This window comes from Emys orbicularis, chromosome 1, assembly GCF_028017835.1.
Source record: "Emys orbicularis isolate rEmyOrb1 chromosome 1, rEmyOrb1.hap1, whole genome shotgun sequence".
In the NCBI taxonomy this organism is placed as follows: domain Eukaryota; kingdom Metazoa; phylum Chordata; order Testudines; family Emydidae; genus Emys; species Emys orbicularis.
The window spans coordinates 2598669-2615146 of NC_088683.1; the positions used below are offsets into that span (position 1 = coordinate 2598669).

At 51.8% G+C, this 16478-nt stretch overlaps 1 protein-coding gene across 1 annotated transcript; it reads left to right on the plus strand.

Moving 5' to 3' along the window:
* The first annotated feature begins 1010 nt into the window (after nt 1-1010).
* Nucleotides 1011-7179, plus strand: LOC135895592 (N-acetyltransferase 8-like). Its single transcript, XM_065423731.1, has 2 exons — nt 1011-1078; nt 6474-7179. The coding sequence occupies exons 1-2, from the start codon at nt 1011-1013 to the stop codon at nt 7165-7167; spliced, it is 762 nt and encodes a 253-aa protein (XP_065279803.1). The 3' UTR covers nt 7168-7179.
* The last annotated feature ends 9299 nt before the right edge of the window (nt 7180-16478 follow it).

A 16478-nucleotide genomic window follows, 5' to 3' on the forward strand; every position in this document is an offset into this window, starting at 1 on the left:
TTCCTTCACTGTCACAATTCTCCACACAGGTAACAGGTAAGGTATAGGGACACTTATGTTTCACTATCCTTGCCTTCCCAAACTGCTGACTAGATAAAGCCATCAGCTCACAAGGCTGTCTGGGCTCATCCAAACTTTTCTTATTCACCTCTCCCTTTGCTTGACCTAATTTCAGATTTGCTTCTGAGACATTAGACAGACGTTCAGAAACTTCATTCATAGCCAAATAGCTCTCTTGCATAGACAACAATTTGGAGACGCCCTCCCCAGGCAAATCATTGCCCTAACAGACACAGGTTTAAGATCATTCCTTTCCTGTGATTGGCTACCTGGACTGAACAGAGCTTTAACATCTTCCCCAATCAAAAGATCCTTAGGCAATAACTTCCTTACACCAACTATATAACTTCATGCTTCGTACCATTCCATTCAAGGTGGATTCTGGCTAAAGGCACACGTACAGTAAACTCATAGAGGACATCAACATTCACACTCTGATTTGGTAAGTAATCTTCCTCTTTGACAAGATCTGCTTTAACAAGAGTGATGTTAGAAGCCATAATTTGCCCTAAACAGCTTTTACCATTGACTTTTACACTCTCTATGAATTTTTCATTACCCCTCCCATACATAGTATTGGCACAATTTATGGGGTCACCTACTGAACTCACAGTAACGGCATTTACATAAAAGGTGGCAGTGTTGGGGTACATTTCGTTACACCCAGACAATTGCTCAGCGTTATACAACATACCAACATTGTTATAAACTGGACTTTCAGGAGGATACACTTTCTGCTGTTCTTCCCTTGCTTTTTGGACGTGGAGCTGAAATCTGACCGTGTCCTGTTGCATTTGGTGAGCTTTCTCCTCAGCAGCCAGCAGCTCCAGACGCCCCTTACGAGCTCTTTCTTCTCTCTCATCAGCCTCCTTCTTTCTTTGATGAGCTTCTCTTTCTAATTCAGCTATTTTTTGCTTTTCCAGCAATCGAAGATCTGCTAGTTTCTGTTCATGCTCAAGTTGCAGTTTATTTGCTGCCATTTGCATTCTAACTTTTTCTGCATCTTCTGTAGCCTCAGGTAAGGGCTGTGCTCCTGCCTCCTTATCACTGGCCATTAACAGATCTCTCAGTTCTTGATTTGTAGCTTTCTTTCTAAAGCTTATCCCCTTTTCTGAACACAAATCTTCCAGGGCTTTTTTATCAAGATCCTCATATGCTCTTTGCTCACCCATTGCAACTGCTCTTTAACCAACCAAACTCTCAATCCCAAAATTCAAATTTGGATAGCGGGGGGTTCTGACCCAAAGTTTAATTGATGTGGTTCTGTGGATCCTGCTGACTACGGCATTGTGACGGTGCTGCCCGTGGGAGCCAGCTGAGGTCACTCAATCAGGGTGAACTGCATACCAAACGGGGCAGCCAAACCCCAAAAGCTGGTGGATATTCCAATACTTAGATTTACCAAGCCAGCACAAAACAGCCTCTGTATTACCTCACTGGTTACTCAGAAGTCCAAACAACGCAGTTCCCTTAAAGTGCCCAGCCTCAGGCCTCCGTCCAGACACACACGTCAGATATGATGATGATTACTGAAAATCTTATCTCATCATATAAAAGAAAAGGTTCTTCCAATCCGAAAGGATATAATTGGACACACCCAGGTCCAATTATAACTTAGATCTTACCCAAAATACACGCTAATAGCCAATTCTTATTAACTAAGCTAAAATTTATTAAAAAAGAAAAGAGAGAGTGCTGGTTAAAAGATCAATATACATACAGACTTGAATTCAATTCTTGAGGTTCAGATGCATAGCAGAGATGAGCTTGTAGTTGCCAAAAGTCCTTTTAGAAATAGTCCATAGGTTATAGTCCAATGTCCATATTCAGGGTGACTCCAGTCAGTGACTGGGGATCTCAATCCTTGTGGCTGAAGGTTTCCCCCTCTTGAAACCCAAAGCAGATCTGAGATGAAGCAGGATCGTGTCCCAGGGTTTTTATACATTTTCAGAAGCCTTTTGGCCTGAGAAAACAATAGGCTTAACTCTCCTTCTCCCAAACATCCTGGCAATTAGCACAGGGTAATTTATCCATTAAACAGTTCAGATACAGGTTACCACAACCTTCAAAGAGACATAGAGACAATAATACTATTTCTCTCAACTTTCTTCCTAAATGTTAATATTCCTTTTTTGATCTTTGAATCAAAGCTATAGCAATAGACAAGACTTGTTTGCTGACAGCACAAGCCCTGAGCAAACACCCACCCTTCTACCTCTAACAATGCAGCCTGCATTTCAAAGCTCTGTTCATTTACATATGTTCCTAACAAGTCTCTAAACTTCGGCCATGGGTCAGGTAAGTTTAATTAACTATTTCTGGCCCTGTCATCTTTCAATGAGATATTATATTACACTTATAACATCACCGCCCTGCTCCCAGCCTCAGCTCGGGGGTGGGGCAGGGCACGGACAGGGCTAAGGGGGGCACGAGGTAAAAACTTTGGGGACAGTTTCACTGGCTTTCAGCCCCCCACTATAAAATGTCCGTGCCCCACAGACAGCCCTGGCACAGCCTGGAGTGTCTCCGCAGTACCCGCAGCATCAGGGATGTCTCTCCGGCGCAGAGCTGGTACCAGAGCTTCGCACGAACTGGCCTTCAGCGAGCTCACGTGGGATGCCAATAACCCGGGGGAGGTTCCATTGTTCTTTCCATTTGCTGAGTGCCCATCCCCCGTATCTGGGCAAGAGGAACTGGGGTGGGGGGGGAGGGCTGTGGCTCCAGTTTGCTCACGTCCCCCACCCCCACCCCAGTTCCACCTGTAACTGACACTATTCGTGGTGTGTGTGACCCCTGCACTGCCTGGACGCCCCATTGTCCTGCACACACGCAGCCAGACAGGCTCTGCCCCCAGCAGCTCCCAGTCCAGAGAGAAGCCCCAGGCAAAGGTCCGAGGGGAAACACGCGCAAGGGAGGGGAAGGGACTGAGCCGACATCCCGCAGCAGGTCAGGGGCAGAGCTGGGGTAGCCCCGGTCTCCTGCATGCTAGCCCACTGCCCCAGCCACTAGCCCACATGGCCTGGCTTCTGGCTGTTAGCTGCTGCGTGAAGTGGCCTAGGCCTGACCCCTAGGGAATGTGCCTCGGCCGCTGGCGGGTGGGTTGTGCTGTGATCCCCTTACAGAGATGGGGACTCCCAGCCACAGAGCAGCTCTTTTGGTGCCATGCAAAGGCGATGAGACGCAGCTATAATCTGCTTCCACGCCCAGGAACCAGCTTGAGCTTCCGCCAGCAAGGAGGGAAGCAGTTAGAGGGGTGGGCTCTGGAGTGCGTGGGGGCGCGAGCAGCTTATTGCTCGAGTGCGGCTGTCGGGGGAAAGCTGAACTGTTGCAAAGACCCCGCACTGTCCCCCTGCGTCAGGCTCTCTCTAAAGCCTGCTTTCCCTTTAAGCAGCCTGGGCCCTGCCAGCTGGCTGGATTCCCGGGGAGGGCGGCTACACCTCGGCTCTGTGCACCTAGCGCAGAGGTCGGCAACCTTTGGCACGCGGCTCACCAGGGTAAGCACCCTGGCGGGCCAGGCCGGTTTGTTTACCTGCCGCATCCGCAGGTTCGCCACTCCAGGCCAATGGGGGCAGCGGGAAGCAGCACAGGCCGAGGGCCATGCTCGCTGCCGCTTCCCGCCACCCCCATCGGCCTGGGACGGCAAACCACGGCCAGTGGGAGCCGCGATCAGCCGAACCTGGGGACATGGCCGGTAAACAAACCGGCCCGGTGCTTACCCTGGTGAGCTGCGTGCCAAAGGTTGCCAACCCCTGACCTAGCGGTTCCATCGCCGCTGCTCTGGAGCTCTTGGCTGGAAGTGGGGGGCTTTCACTCTGGCTGGGGTCTGTGCACAGGTGAGTCCTGCAGCTGGGAGAGGGGGTTGGGGGTATTGCAGAGTGTCGCTGCACCCTGGGGTTTTGCATGGCCACAGAATGATGGCTAGCCTGGGGGGCCCTGTGCCATGGTGCTAAGGGGCTGCTCAGGAGAGAAACAGACTTTGCTCTTGGCTGCAGCTGGGAGCGTTTCCTTCTCGGGTGGGTAAGGGAGCGGAGAGGTTCGGGGGGGGCAGTCAGGGAGAAGGGGGTGGTTGGATGGGGCCGAGGTTCTGGGGGGGTGGTCAGGGGATGGGGAACAGGGAGGGTTGGGAGTGGGAGTCCCACAGGGCCTGTCAGGGGAGTGGGGTGTGAATAGTGTTCAAGAGGGCAGTCAGGGGACAGGGAGCGGGGGGGGAGGTTGGATAAGGGGGTGGGATCCCAGTGGGCAGTTGGGGCGGGGCATCCCGGGAGGGGGTGGTCAGGAGATGAGGACCAGAGAGTGGTTGGATAGGGGGTGGGAGTCCTGGGGGGGCTGTCAGGGGGCAGGGGTGTGGATAGGGGTCAGGACAGTGAGGGGACAAGGAGCAGGGGGGTTGGATAGATCGAGGGTTCTGAGGGGGGCAGTCAGGGGGCAGGAAGTGGGAGGGGGCGGATAGGGGGTGGGGGCCAGGCTGTTTGGGGAGGCACAGCCTTCCCTACCCGGCCCTCCATACAGTTGCGCAACCCTGATGTGGCCCTTCGGTCAAAAAGTTTGCCCACCCCTGTGCTAAGGGGCTGCTCGGGAGAGCAACAGGTAGGATGACCAGACAGCAAGTGTGAAAAATTTGGGACAAGGTTGGGGGGTAATAGGAGCCTATATAAGAAAAAGACCCCAAAATCTGGACTGTCCCTATAAAATCGGGACATCTGGTCACCCTAGGAACAGGCTTTGCTCCTGGCTGCAGCTGGGAGCGTTTCCTCCTTGGCTGCAAAAGCAGGAACGGAAACCGCTTCCAAGGCCCTGAGCTGGCCAGCCCGCAGAGCCCATGCAGGGGCTGTGGAGGTGGGCGCTGTTCCTGGGGACTGGCTGGCCAAGCCCTGGCTACACTAAGCTTTGGAGCCCAGGGTGTTCTGAGAGCAGAGGAGAGAACCCAGGCGTCCTGCCCAGCCAGGCAGCAGAACAGGTGTGAGCGGGCGAGCACTGACTGCTGCGCTCCCTCTCCAGAGCTTCCCGCTGTGCCTGGGTGTGTAAGGGCCAGGCCGAACCGAGGGGATCCGGCGCACGTCAGGCCCTCCCCTGTGCCGGGCATGGAGCATTTCCCCGAGGGCAGCCGTCGCTCACCATGCCCCAGAGCAGGCGAGCTTCTGAGCAGCACGAGGGGCCTGTGGTTAGAGCCCGTGGCTGGGAGTCAGGCCGTCCGGGGTCTCCCCAGGGAAGTGTTAGATCCACAGAGCTTCGCACCAAAGTGTGCAAGGCCAGGTGTGCAAAGGGAGGCACTGAGCAGCCTGCCCCCATCTCCAGCAGTGCCAGGCTCCCGGGTCAGTGCTCAACCCACCACCCGGCAGCTGTCTGGGATGGCTGCTGGCCTCCTGCGGGGGCTGGGTTAGGCTCACGTACTCCGACGACAAGGCTGGGGAGAATTTCCCGAATGTTTTTCTGTTCGTTGTGATCACTGGCTGGGGGAGACAAATCAAACCGCCCGATGAACGCTCCGGGGGGCCTGGCGACATGGCCGTGCAGGGGGTTTATGGCCGTTGGTGCCTTAAAACAATCCCCGAGCTGTGTGCCTGCACTAGGGCTCCCACCCCTTCCCTCCCACCCCTTCGTTCCTCTCTATCCAGCTGACACCTGCCCCTCTGGGGTCTCCCAACCCCTCCTGCTGCCCAGGCTTCCCCTCCTGTCCCAGGGCTGGGCCCCCTGCCCTGCTCCTTGCTGGAGAAGGTGAAAGAGCAGAGGAGGAATAGGGAATCCAGGAAGTGCCCCATGGAGTCGAGGAGCTTCCTGTGGGCTTGGTCCCAGCTGATGGTTATTGTCTTTTGTTCCCAGCAGCATGGGGCAAAGGCCCCGGATACAGAGCGGCTCTCTTCTCCCGCTGGGTAGGTACCGCGCTGGGCAAGGGGACGAGGGTGACGGGACCACTGCAGTGCGAGCTGCTCTGGGTGTGGATCTGGGGGAGGGGGAGAGGCTGATCCACAAACACCTGCCGTCCCCTTCCAGACGGGATCACAGCCCGTTAGTCTGGGGAGCTGCTTGGAGCGTGGGGCATGGAACCTCCACGGCCAGCCTGTCACCAGCTAGGGCTGGCGTTTAAAGGGGCAGCGTCTGCCTAGTGAAGCCCCCTGCCCTGCCCCCCAGCCCCTCTATCCTGAGCCCCTGGGAGAGATTGTCTCCCCCCATCCCCCCACCCGTTCCTGGTGCTCCTCTTGCAGGGCAGGGCTGATGGGTGGGTGCTGAGGTAGCTGGGAATGGGGGTGATGAGATGGCAGGGCGGTGGGTGGAGGCGTGGAAGGTGTTTGCCAGGAGTCAGTGAGGGTGTGGGGGAGCCCAGTACAGCGAGAAGCCAGGGGCACTGTGGGAAGTGGTCGGTGGATCAGCAATGTCCCAACCCGCTCCCCTGGTTTAAACTCTGTCTGCCCTAGTGTGCCTGGGCTGAGCGGCCCCATGGCCCTGTACCGCATCCGGCAGTACGAGGACAGTGATTACGAGGCCGTGCGCACCATGTTCGGACGTGGGATTATGGAGTACGCTCCTGCTGGCTACATCCACATGCTGAAGCATCCCCAGGCCCAGCTGCACTTCCTGGGCCTGTTCCTGGCGGTGCTCGTGGCCTCCGGGTCCCTCCTGGTCTCCCTCCTGGCTCTCCTGCTCGCTCTCACTGGGGCCTGGTTTTGCATCTGGTGTCTCTGGAACGATTACGCCCAGCAGTTTCTTTGCAACGACCTACTGGACATCCGGAGAATCTACCTGGAGGCAGCAGACTCTTGTCTCTGGGTGGCAGAGGCTGAGGGGGCAGTGGTGGGCATGGTGGGGGCCGTCCTACCGGACGACCCCTCGGAAAGGGGGCACGCCCTGGAACTGAAGCGCATGTCCGTGAGGAGGGAGTACCGGGGCCGGGGCATTGCCAGGGCGCTCTGCAGGACGGTCATCCGCTTCGCCCAGGAACACGGGTACAGTGCCGTTGTGCTGGCCACCTCCATGGTTCACTACTCGGCCCAGCGGCTGTACGAGAGCATGGGCTTCCAGAGGGTCTTGGTGAGGTCCCCATCGCTCCTCGCCAGCTTCCTGCAGTTCTCGGTCTTCTATTACCAATACGAGGTTCCAGGGTCTCGCTGAAGGCTCAGGGGTGGTGATTCTTCCCCTGCCTGCTCAGCCGCTGGGAGCTTTGCCTGGCTTGTTAATTAACTCTGTCGTGGAAAGAATCACCCACGCAGTGATTTTAGTTCACAGACTCAGAGCCTGAGGCCTTTATTGCAATACATACCAACGCGTTGGGGTGCAGTTTTTCAAACTGGCACACCGGGCAACAGCTCGCAGGCTTCTTTTATTCCATTAAACCACAAGCAGGGTACAAACAATACGTCATGCATTAAATCATTGGGGGCAAATCACAAGCTGAGCAGGGGTTGAACACGAGCTCTGGGGACAAATCACAAGCTGGGTAAGGGTTGAGCATGAGCTGATCACGAGCTAGGAAGCAGGGGTTGGGGTCAATCTTCTCACCCCCCTCCCTACCCTCTGACTTAATTTCCGAGGAGTGGGTGTTTGTTTGGGTAGAGGGGCGCTTGGTGGTTTCCGCAGGGGTGGTGCTCGGCCCTAGCTTGGGTACATTTCTCAAGACTCGGACTATGTCATTTTCCGGGGGATTTCAGCAAAGGCTTAAGGGGGGGGGGGCTAGTTTGCAGATAGCTGGACTATGGAAAAGGTTGCAAATAGTTATAGCAGCAAGGATGATTAACTCTCTGCAAAAACAATTTCTTAATGTCAAGCAACTTGCATTATATTTCCGTAGCCTTGCAGTTATTATATTTCATCAGTTATGAACATATTTCATTAGTACTGCTGCAGGGGGGGGGGGGGGGGTTATTCTCCCATTCCCTCCTCTGGACATGACCCTTGACCGAGTTTGGCAGAAAACTGTGCAGTTTAGTCTAGTTTAAGCTTTAGGCCTGCCCTACTCTGTGCAAAGGCCATCAGCATAACAGATCTCTGTTGGAGGGTTTATTTTGGGGCCTTCAGATTCAAAGCTCTGGCTATCAAAAAGAAGGCCCCCCTCCTCTATTTCCCCACAATTTCCCTCCTCTGATGCCCTATAGGCATCACTACTATTATTAAACAAAGGGGCCATAGGACAGTATTTGGATTTAGAAATGACACTAAGGTGGTCGATTTCCGGATTTGAGGGACAATACAGTGTGGGGTGGAAAATAAAGGGCTTCCGGTGGTGGTCGGGGCTGAACCGGGAGCCGGGGCAAACGGAAAAATTTACATAGACAACAAGCAACAGCCAACATTAATCCGCAACAAATTGCTAAAACAATCTAAAATAGAATGTGAAGAGTAGAAGAGGTTAGCCAACTGGGTGTAACTTGGGCGATTTCCTTAGAGGCAAAGCACGCAATGTTGTGGGAGAAGCATAAGGTATGTACTCGATAAGCAGTTTGGAAGGCTTTGGCCTCTTTGTTGTTTTCTATTTCTATTACATGCATTTGGGTCTTGCAGGTGAGATAAGTTGGGGAGTAGAGAAGTGAGGTTTAGGAAGCGGTTAGGGATAGGGGAAGTCCAATCAAATGTAAAAGGAACACTTGGATGGAGGGTTACATAAACCTGAGGATTAGCAGGCCATACAATAAAGCGGCTTCCTTGTGCAGCGGTTAAGTTAAGGTGAAAGGGGATAGGGATGTGGGGGTCCGATGGCAGGGCACATCCCTGGCTCTTACTAAATAGTAATTTTCCCTTTGGATTTTTACCTATCGCTTCCCCTTCCCAACATGCCAAATCAAAACGTTAACCACTTCTTCAGGATGCAAATTGCGGAGGCAAAATAGCTGTGGGGGTTCCAAGGGCCATAATGACCACAAGGTTCCGATACCCACCCAGATATGTTGAGCAGCGAAATCATAGGGAGTGGTGATGAAACGGCTAGGTTCATGGGGTGGTTTAACTTCCCATACCTGCCGGTGGATAACCCAGTCCCATAGACAATTCGCCCAGGGTTTTGGCACAAGTAAGTGCACTGGAGCCCAGGTGCCATTTACCGGTTCCGAAGCTTGGAAGGTACATGCAACAGAGTCACAGCTTTATTTTGACAATGTTCACGTATTTTTCCACTTCCACAGCTTGGGTGGCACTCCCACAGTAGTGGTAAGGGTTTCAGGCCACCGCTGATTTAAAACATTGGTTTGCATTTTTTTTTTCTAAGGGACCGTTAAAGAAATCCTGCATTTGACTACAAGCTGAATCCCAGACAGTGTCCTTTCCTGCTAAGGCAAGGGTGTTTAGTTAACCCTGCCTCAGTAAGGAGGCCTGATGCTTTATTCAAATTTTCCAGGCGTTTTTTATGGTCTTGGGCTTTGTCTATTGTTTAAATAGCGGCTATTCTAGTTAGGCCATGTAAGATTTCTTCTACTACGCCTCCCCTTCCCCAATAAAAACTTTCCCACTGCACAAGCTGGGCCAGTTGAATGGCCGCTCTCTGAGAACAATCAGGGTACTGGGTAGTTATTTGGAAAGCAGAGAGGGAAATGAGAAAGTGGTGGTTCTTATAGTAGCATTTAGCACAATTCACCACTGTAAACAACAATTCCACCGGTAGGATGTGCTATACCACATTTGTTGTTCCGAGACTTGAATTTTTGTTTTGAGGCTACGGCCAGACAGATTTGTATGGGAATTGGAGAAGATACGAGGGGGAGTAGCTGGGGAGCGGGGACTACAACAATGGGCAACCATATAGAGCCGGAATACACTGCAATACGACACAGGCCAAACCGGAGGCTACTGATTGGCCAAGATTACTTTTTCCCTCCCCACCCCAAGTTCGTTAAGGAGGAGAGGCTGAGAAATATTAAAAGTTTCATTTTCAGGTAGTTTTGGCTAGCTTCCGCAAGCTATTCTTCAAGATTTCGTAGTCTCAGTTCACTTAGCTGTCCGGCAATGAGGCTGCAAGGGAGGGGTTACCAGCACAATCACCTTGCTTGGTTGGAGGCTTTATTGTGGCCTCAGGTGGAAAAGTTGTTTTCCTAACAAGGTCCGAAGGCTTAATGGATTTGTCAGCGGACAAGAGTCCCTCGGCACGGGGCCAGGGCAGTTCTTTGCTGATGGACCCTTATGCAGACCCAGTCTCTGGTCTCAGCGAGTGGCAGGACTGCTGTATATAAAAAGACCTAATACATTTCGTTAGTGCCTGACTATTGTGTCATTTATTAAATGACTGTTCATTTGAGCTAGGCCAGCAGGGCACCGTCGGTAGCTGCTTTGGGTGCCCTGGTAAAAATTTTTATGAGGGCTGAATTTGGTCCTCTGATTGGGAGTGGCCTTTAAAGGGCATTTGGCCATATTGGGTCTGTGAAGCTGCACACATACTGGATCTGTGAAGCCGCACACATACTGGATCTGTGAAGCTGCACACATACTGGATCTGTGAAGCCGCACACATACTGGATCTGTGAAGCTGCACACATACTGGATCTGTGAAGCCGCACACATACTGGATCTGTGAAGCTGCACATAGCTCTTTTATAATTAGCTCAGATATGCCAGGTTGTGATACAAAATTCTTAAGCAAAAGCCCCACAACAGCCCTCGCATGACATATTTTACCAATGCAAAACTGTTGTAAAACCTCCGTCCAAGATCCTGCATTTGCCCTTCTTGCAAACTTACAATTATATTATCCAAACATTTGATATTAAATTAATTCAAATATTTAGAAAGAGTTTCCAAAGAGGGAAAAGTGCTGCCTGCCCAATCATCACGTCGCTGGCAGTAGTGCTGGGCCACAGAGGAAAAGTTTTACTTAACTGCAGCAATCAACGGTGCACAGTCATCCGGTGATGCACGCGAGCAAATAGGGCCAGAGCACCTGAGGCGCAACCGTCCAGGGAGTGCCAAAGGTGATCAGGGTATAAGGTGTACCCAGCAACACTTCAAGATTTCTATTTGTGGCTTTTTAGTTGATATTAGCCTTTACTTGCTATTTGTTACCAAAACAGATTTAAAATTTTTTAATTCTTTTGGCTTTGACTATTTTGCTGCAGCCACAACTTTGGTCTTTATTTTAAACACTTTAAATTTTGTAAAGCATTAAGTTACTTTAAGGATCAAATGCTAAATACCAAAATTAAACAACACTAGAAAACATCTTAAACTTATAAACAAAAAATTATACACACCAGGAGCGTTTCTTAACAAATTTAACTAACTTTTTTATATAGTTAAATGATTTTACCTTAATAACCTTTTGCCTGGATTACTTACAGACACTCCCAAAGGAATGGCTGCAAAGAAACCAAGAATTTTTTTTTTTTTAACATTTATTCATAGTTTTACCGCTTATGCCATTTGTGACGGGTTGGATTACAGAAACCCCCCTTGGGAGCTGCCACCCAATGTACCAAGACTACTTCTGCTCCTGCTTTCCCTGCCAGCTCAGGACTCCAGCACCCTGTCTTGCTGAGCCAGACACTTCAGTCTGCTCTAACACAGACCCAGGGTCTGAATCACTTGTCCCAAAGCTGCAAGTTTACCTGAAAACAGCTCACAGTAGTGTGCTTGTCTCTAGCACTCAGATGCCCAAATCCCAATGGGGTCTAAACCCAAATAAATCCGTTTTACCCTGCACAAGCCCATGCAGGGCAAACTCATAAATTGTTTGCCCTCTATAACACTGATAGAGAGATACATTTTTTATTTCTAGTTTTAGATACAAGAGTGGTACAAATCAGATGACTATACTTAGTAGATTATAAGCTCTGTAATGATACCTTACAAGAGACCTTTTGCATAAAGTGTATCCCAGTCACGTTATATTTACTTATTACCATATTTTTTCTAAAACTATTCCAGTTACATTATATTGACTTATTATTAAGTTTTTATAAAATCATATAGACTGCACAACGTCACATCATTATTTAAGCAATTACTATTATGAAAGGAAAAAAGCAAGAAGCCAACCCTGCAATTACTTAATTTCCACCAGCAACTACAGAGTTAACCCCTCAACCCCCCCCCCCCCTTAACTTCCTCAAACTGCAGTTGCCTGCCGGTTTGGGCCCAATCCTTTTTTCTTATGGGCACAGGCATTGTTTTACTATCAATTCAGCAGGGAGGGTGGGCTGTTTTTACCAACCCTCCCCGTAGAAGAGGATTAATTATTTAACAAAGCAATTACTATTATACTTAAAGAGTGGTTAAACAACACAACAACACTAAAACACTTGCTATTATGCTTGAAGAATAGTTAAACAACACTAAATACTGCAGTAAGCGCAGGCCTCCTCATTTAGGCGAGACCAATTTCCCAGGCCTCCACATTTAGGCGAGGCCGACTTCCCAGGCCCCCACATTTTCGGGCGGGGCCGTCTTCCCCAACATTCACACACCAATGGGGAGGATCTATAAGGGAGGTCCTCGCATGCACCCTGTTCGGCAACGAGTTACCAATCCGCCCTTGAGAGGAACGGGGTAGGATGCCCGATTGCCCCAGGTTTTAGCAAACGATTTTCCAGGGGCTGGAGCTCACTCCATACGCGAGTCCATGCTCCAGAGGAAGATTTGGGGAAGGGTTTTGGTCGTAGGCCAACCACACAAAATTTAGGAAAGCTTTGGTCACCGTACACCTCTCCCCCAGTAGAGAGCACCGGCCCGCCTTCAAGAGAACGGGATGGGATACTCTTCTACCTAGGAGTACGCGGACGGATTCCTTGGGGCCTCCCCGCTCTCCAAGCAAGGATGTGGTCCCCGTACACCTCTCCCCCAGCAGAGAGCACCGGCCCGCCTTCAAGAGAATGGGATGGGTTGCTCCACTGCCTAGGAGTACGTGGACGGTTTCCCGGGGCCTTCTCTCTCTCCGAGTGAGAAGGGACACAATGGTCACTTAACGGGTAGAAAAGGGTGGGGACCTACTAGAGCGGGGGTCTCCGATTCACGGTCCCTTACCCCGCCCACAGCCGGTCCCGGAGTCACCTTATGACCTACAATCACACCACACCTAAACCGGGATCTTTGCTATAACAGTCCTACCCAGCCACCAGCCTAATACTAGTGGGAGTCCTGCCAATCCCCGGGCCGCAGGTCTCACCAGTCCACACAGCCTATTGCTGGTGGGAGTCCTTTGGCCCCTTCGGCTGCTCCGGGATTCCCTGTTCTAGCCCTACATGCGCAATGGGGGTCTCTGGTTTTCCCAGTCCCTTGCCCCACCCACAGTAGGTTCCAGGTGCCCTGTCCTAGGCCCACCCAGCCAGCGGGGGTCTCCGATTCTCGGTCCCTTACCCCGCCCGTAGTGGGTTCCAGGGAGTGGCTTTTGTCCCCTACTCACTATGGGGTCCACTTTCCCGGGGTGCTCCAGCAGCCTGATTTTTACCTCCCTCTGAGATCACCACTGCCCAGAGGGATATGGCCACAAAGCTAAGCAAGCAACAATATAGAAAGCTTAAAAAGGCAAAGCATAGGAGTTTGGCGTACTTCTTGTTCTTATTAAGATTAGAAACCCTCTCAGTTGTTTACCTTTAGTCCTCGGGCCACTCAGTTCTTGAGTCAGTGGTGGTTTCCTTTATGTCCCAGAGAGATCACCCAGCCTATTCAGCCTCTGTTCCTGCCTGAATAATTTCCTGTCATCCAAAACTTGTTTTTATTCTGGGCTGGCACTCTAAAAGTGTTTAACTGCCAGACGGATGTCCCAGTAATTTTACAGAGGCTGTTCCAAGGAAACCGTTGGGTCTAAGACCTCGTGTACACACCACAAAACAGACAGTCACCTACGCCCCCCCCCCCAGCTTATAGCCTAAGGAAACAATGATAGAGAGAGCGCAGCATGATGCAAGAATTTAAACAGACAAGTTACAGAACGGACACACACAAAACGAACAGGCGTCAGGCAACTGAGTCTAACCTTAAAAGGTTCGGATCACAGCGCGTTCTCACCTGAACCTAGAGCCTATGGGCAGCTCCTCACCGAATCCCAGATAGAGACAAGGGTCTCTTACTTGGCGCCTGGGATCGGTGTGGGAGCGGTCCACGGTCCTCCGGTCCGGCGGGACGTCGAGTGATCCCGGACGAGCCCCCAAATTGTCGTGGAAAGAATCACCCACGCAGTGATTTTAGTTCACAGACTCAGAGCCTGAGGCCTTTATTGCAATACATACCAACGCGTTGGGGTGCAGTTTTTCAAACTGGCACACCGGGCAACAGCTCGCAGGCTTCTTTTATTCCATTAAACCACAAGCAGGGTACAAACAATACGTCATGCATTAAATCATTGGGGGCAAATCACAAGCTGAGCAGGGGTTGAACACGAGCTCTGGGGACAAATCACAAGCTGGGTAAGGGTTGAGCATGAGCTGATCACGAGCTAGGAAGCAGGGGTTGGGGTCAATCTTCTCACCCCCCTCCCTACCCTCTGACTTAATTTCCGAGGAGTGGGTGTTTGTTTGGGTAGAGGGGCGCTTGGTGGTTTCCGCAGGGGTGGTGCTCGGCCCTAGCTTGGGTACATTTCTCAAGACTCGGACTATGTCATTTTCCGGGGGATTTCAGCAAAGGCTTAAGGGGGGGGGGGGCTAGTTTGCAGATAGCTGGACTATGGAAAAGGTTGCAAATAGTTATAGCAGCAAGGATGATTAACTCTCTGCAAAAACAATTTCTTAATGTCAAGCAACTTGCGTTATATTTCCGTAGCCTTGCAGTTATTATATTTCATCAGTTATGAACATATTTCATTAGTACTGCTGCAGGGGTCGGGGTTTATTCTCCCATTCCCTCCTCTGGACATGACCCTTGACCAAGTTTGGCAGAAAACTGTGCAGTTTAGTCTAGTTTAAGCTTTAGGCCTGCCCTACTCTGTGCAAAGGCCATCAGCATAACAGATCTCTGTTGGAGGGTTTATTTTGGGGCCTTCAGATTCAAAGCTCTGGCTATCAAAAAGAAGGCCCCCCTCCTCTATTTCCCCACAACTCCCAGCAAGTTGCTACTTTTTTACCTTTTGGGTTAAAAAATAAACTGAGCTGGGAGGAAAAGTCTCACGTGCGTGACACTGTTCTTGTGCTGGCTTGGGAATATTGTTCCCCCAGGGGCTCCCCCTTCCCCACAGCCACCTGGGTCCCCTGGATCTGAACTTCACCCCTGGAGCTGAGCCGGCCGGGATCAGACTCACCCCCATTTGCTCAGTGGTTCCTAGTTGACCCCTGACCCCTAAAGAACCAGGCGACTCTGGCAAGGAAACCTCCATGAAGGTTCATTTGAATTTTCACCCACTCTTCTTTGACAGGTTCGTGTCTCATTCCTGTCGTCCACAGAAATGTCCAATCCTTGAATCTTGCCAATTTCTTCACCCCCCACAACATCCAGTAGCAGTGAGTTCCACAGGCTGGCTATGTGTCGTGTGGAAAAGGCAATTCCTTTGCTAGGTTTACAATGTCCCACTTTCCCATTCATTGGTCCCCTTGTTGGTGTATCCTGAGACAAGGAGAACAGAAGCGCTGGATCTTCGTTCTGTAGCCCATTCGTTCTTTTATTCATGTTGAGCACGTCACCTTAGAGAGGAGATGGATAAGAGTGAACAAGCCAAGGCTTGTTGATCTCTTCATGGGAGAGTTTTTTCCAGGCCCTTGTTCATCCCCATTGCCCTCCTCTAAACCCGCTAGTTCTGCAATGTCCTTTTGGAGCTGGACCGTATCCAGATTGACCTCTCTTTGCTGCCCCGTATGGGCCGGGCATGTGGCAGCCCTGCGTGCACATGCTCACTTGCTCTTGCTCCTCGCAGCCCAGAGTCCTCGGCACCTCCCCGACAGCCCCGTTCACTCACCCGTGTCCAGGCAGCGCGAGGTGTCTCGATTGCAGCAGCAGCCGTGGCAGGAGATGAGCGAGGGTGTGAACGCCTCGCTTGGCCGGAGCACACAGCTCTGTCTGGGGATTCGTGTCCTCGGCGCTAAGGGCACAGCTGGGCGGCTGGTTCCCAGGCAGTCGATGGAGACGTGCGAGCTCTGATTTGAGCTGGCGGGCTAAAAGTAGCCGTGTGGCTGCAGTAGCTCAGGCTGGCTGGCTGGGTACGTACCCAGGGGAGGGCAGCTGAGACTGGACGTGTGCGGCTAGCCGGAGCTATGGGTATCCCAGAGCGGCGTGACCCCAATGGCCTGGTATGCCAGCACCATGCAGCGCCCCCCGAGCCCCGGCCCCACAGCACACAGGGCCTGGGAGGTGCCAATCCATTGGGGTCCTTGGCTGGGTGGTGCTGCCCAGGGGGAAAGCCCTGCACTGTTGTCATCAGCCAGCAGCCAGGATTCTGTGGCATCAGCTCCCCCCCAGCCATTCCCAGGGCAGGGACTCCTGCAGCAGCTGAGCCGAGCCCCAGGGGCTGATGGAGAGCAGACCCCGCAGCGGGAGGAATGCCTGGTTTTAATCCTGCCCAGCGCAAGGCTGGGTGGTGCAGT

What these genes read in the sequence shown, in the direction of transcription:
- LOC135895592 (XM_065423731.1), top strand. Translation starts at nt 1,011, where the DNA reads ATGCTCAAGTTGCAGTTTATTTGCTGCCATTTGCATTCTAACTTTTTC. An exon ending in TGCATCTTCTGTAGCCTCAG is followed by an intron (nt 1,079 to 6,473) that starts GTAAGGGCTGTG and finishes TGTCTGCCCTAG; the next exon opens with TGTGCCTGGGCTGAGCGGCC.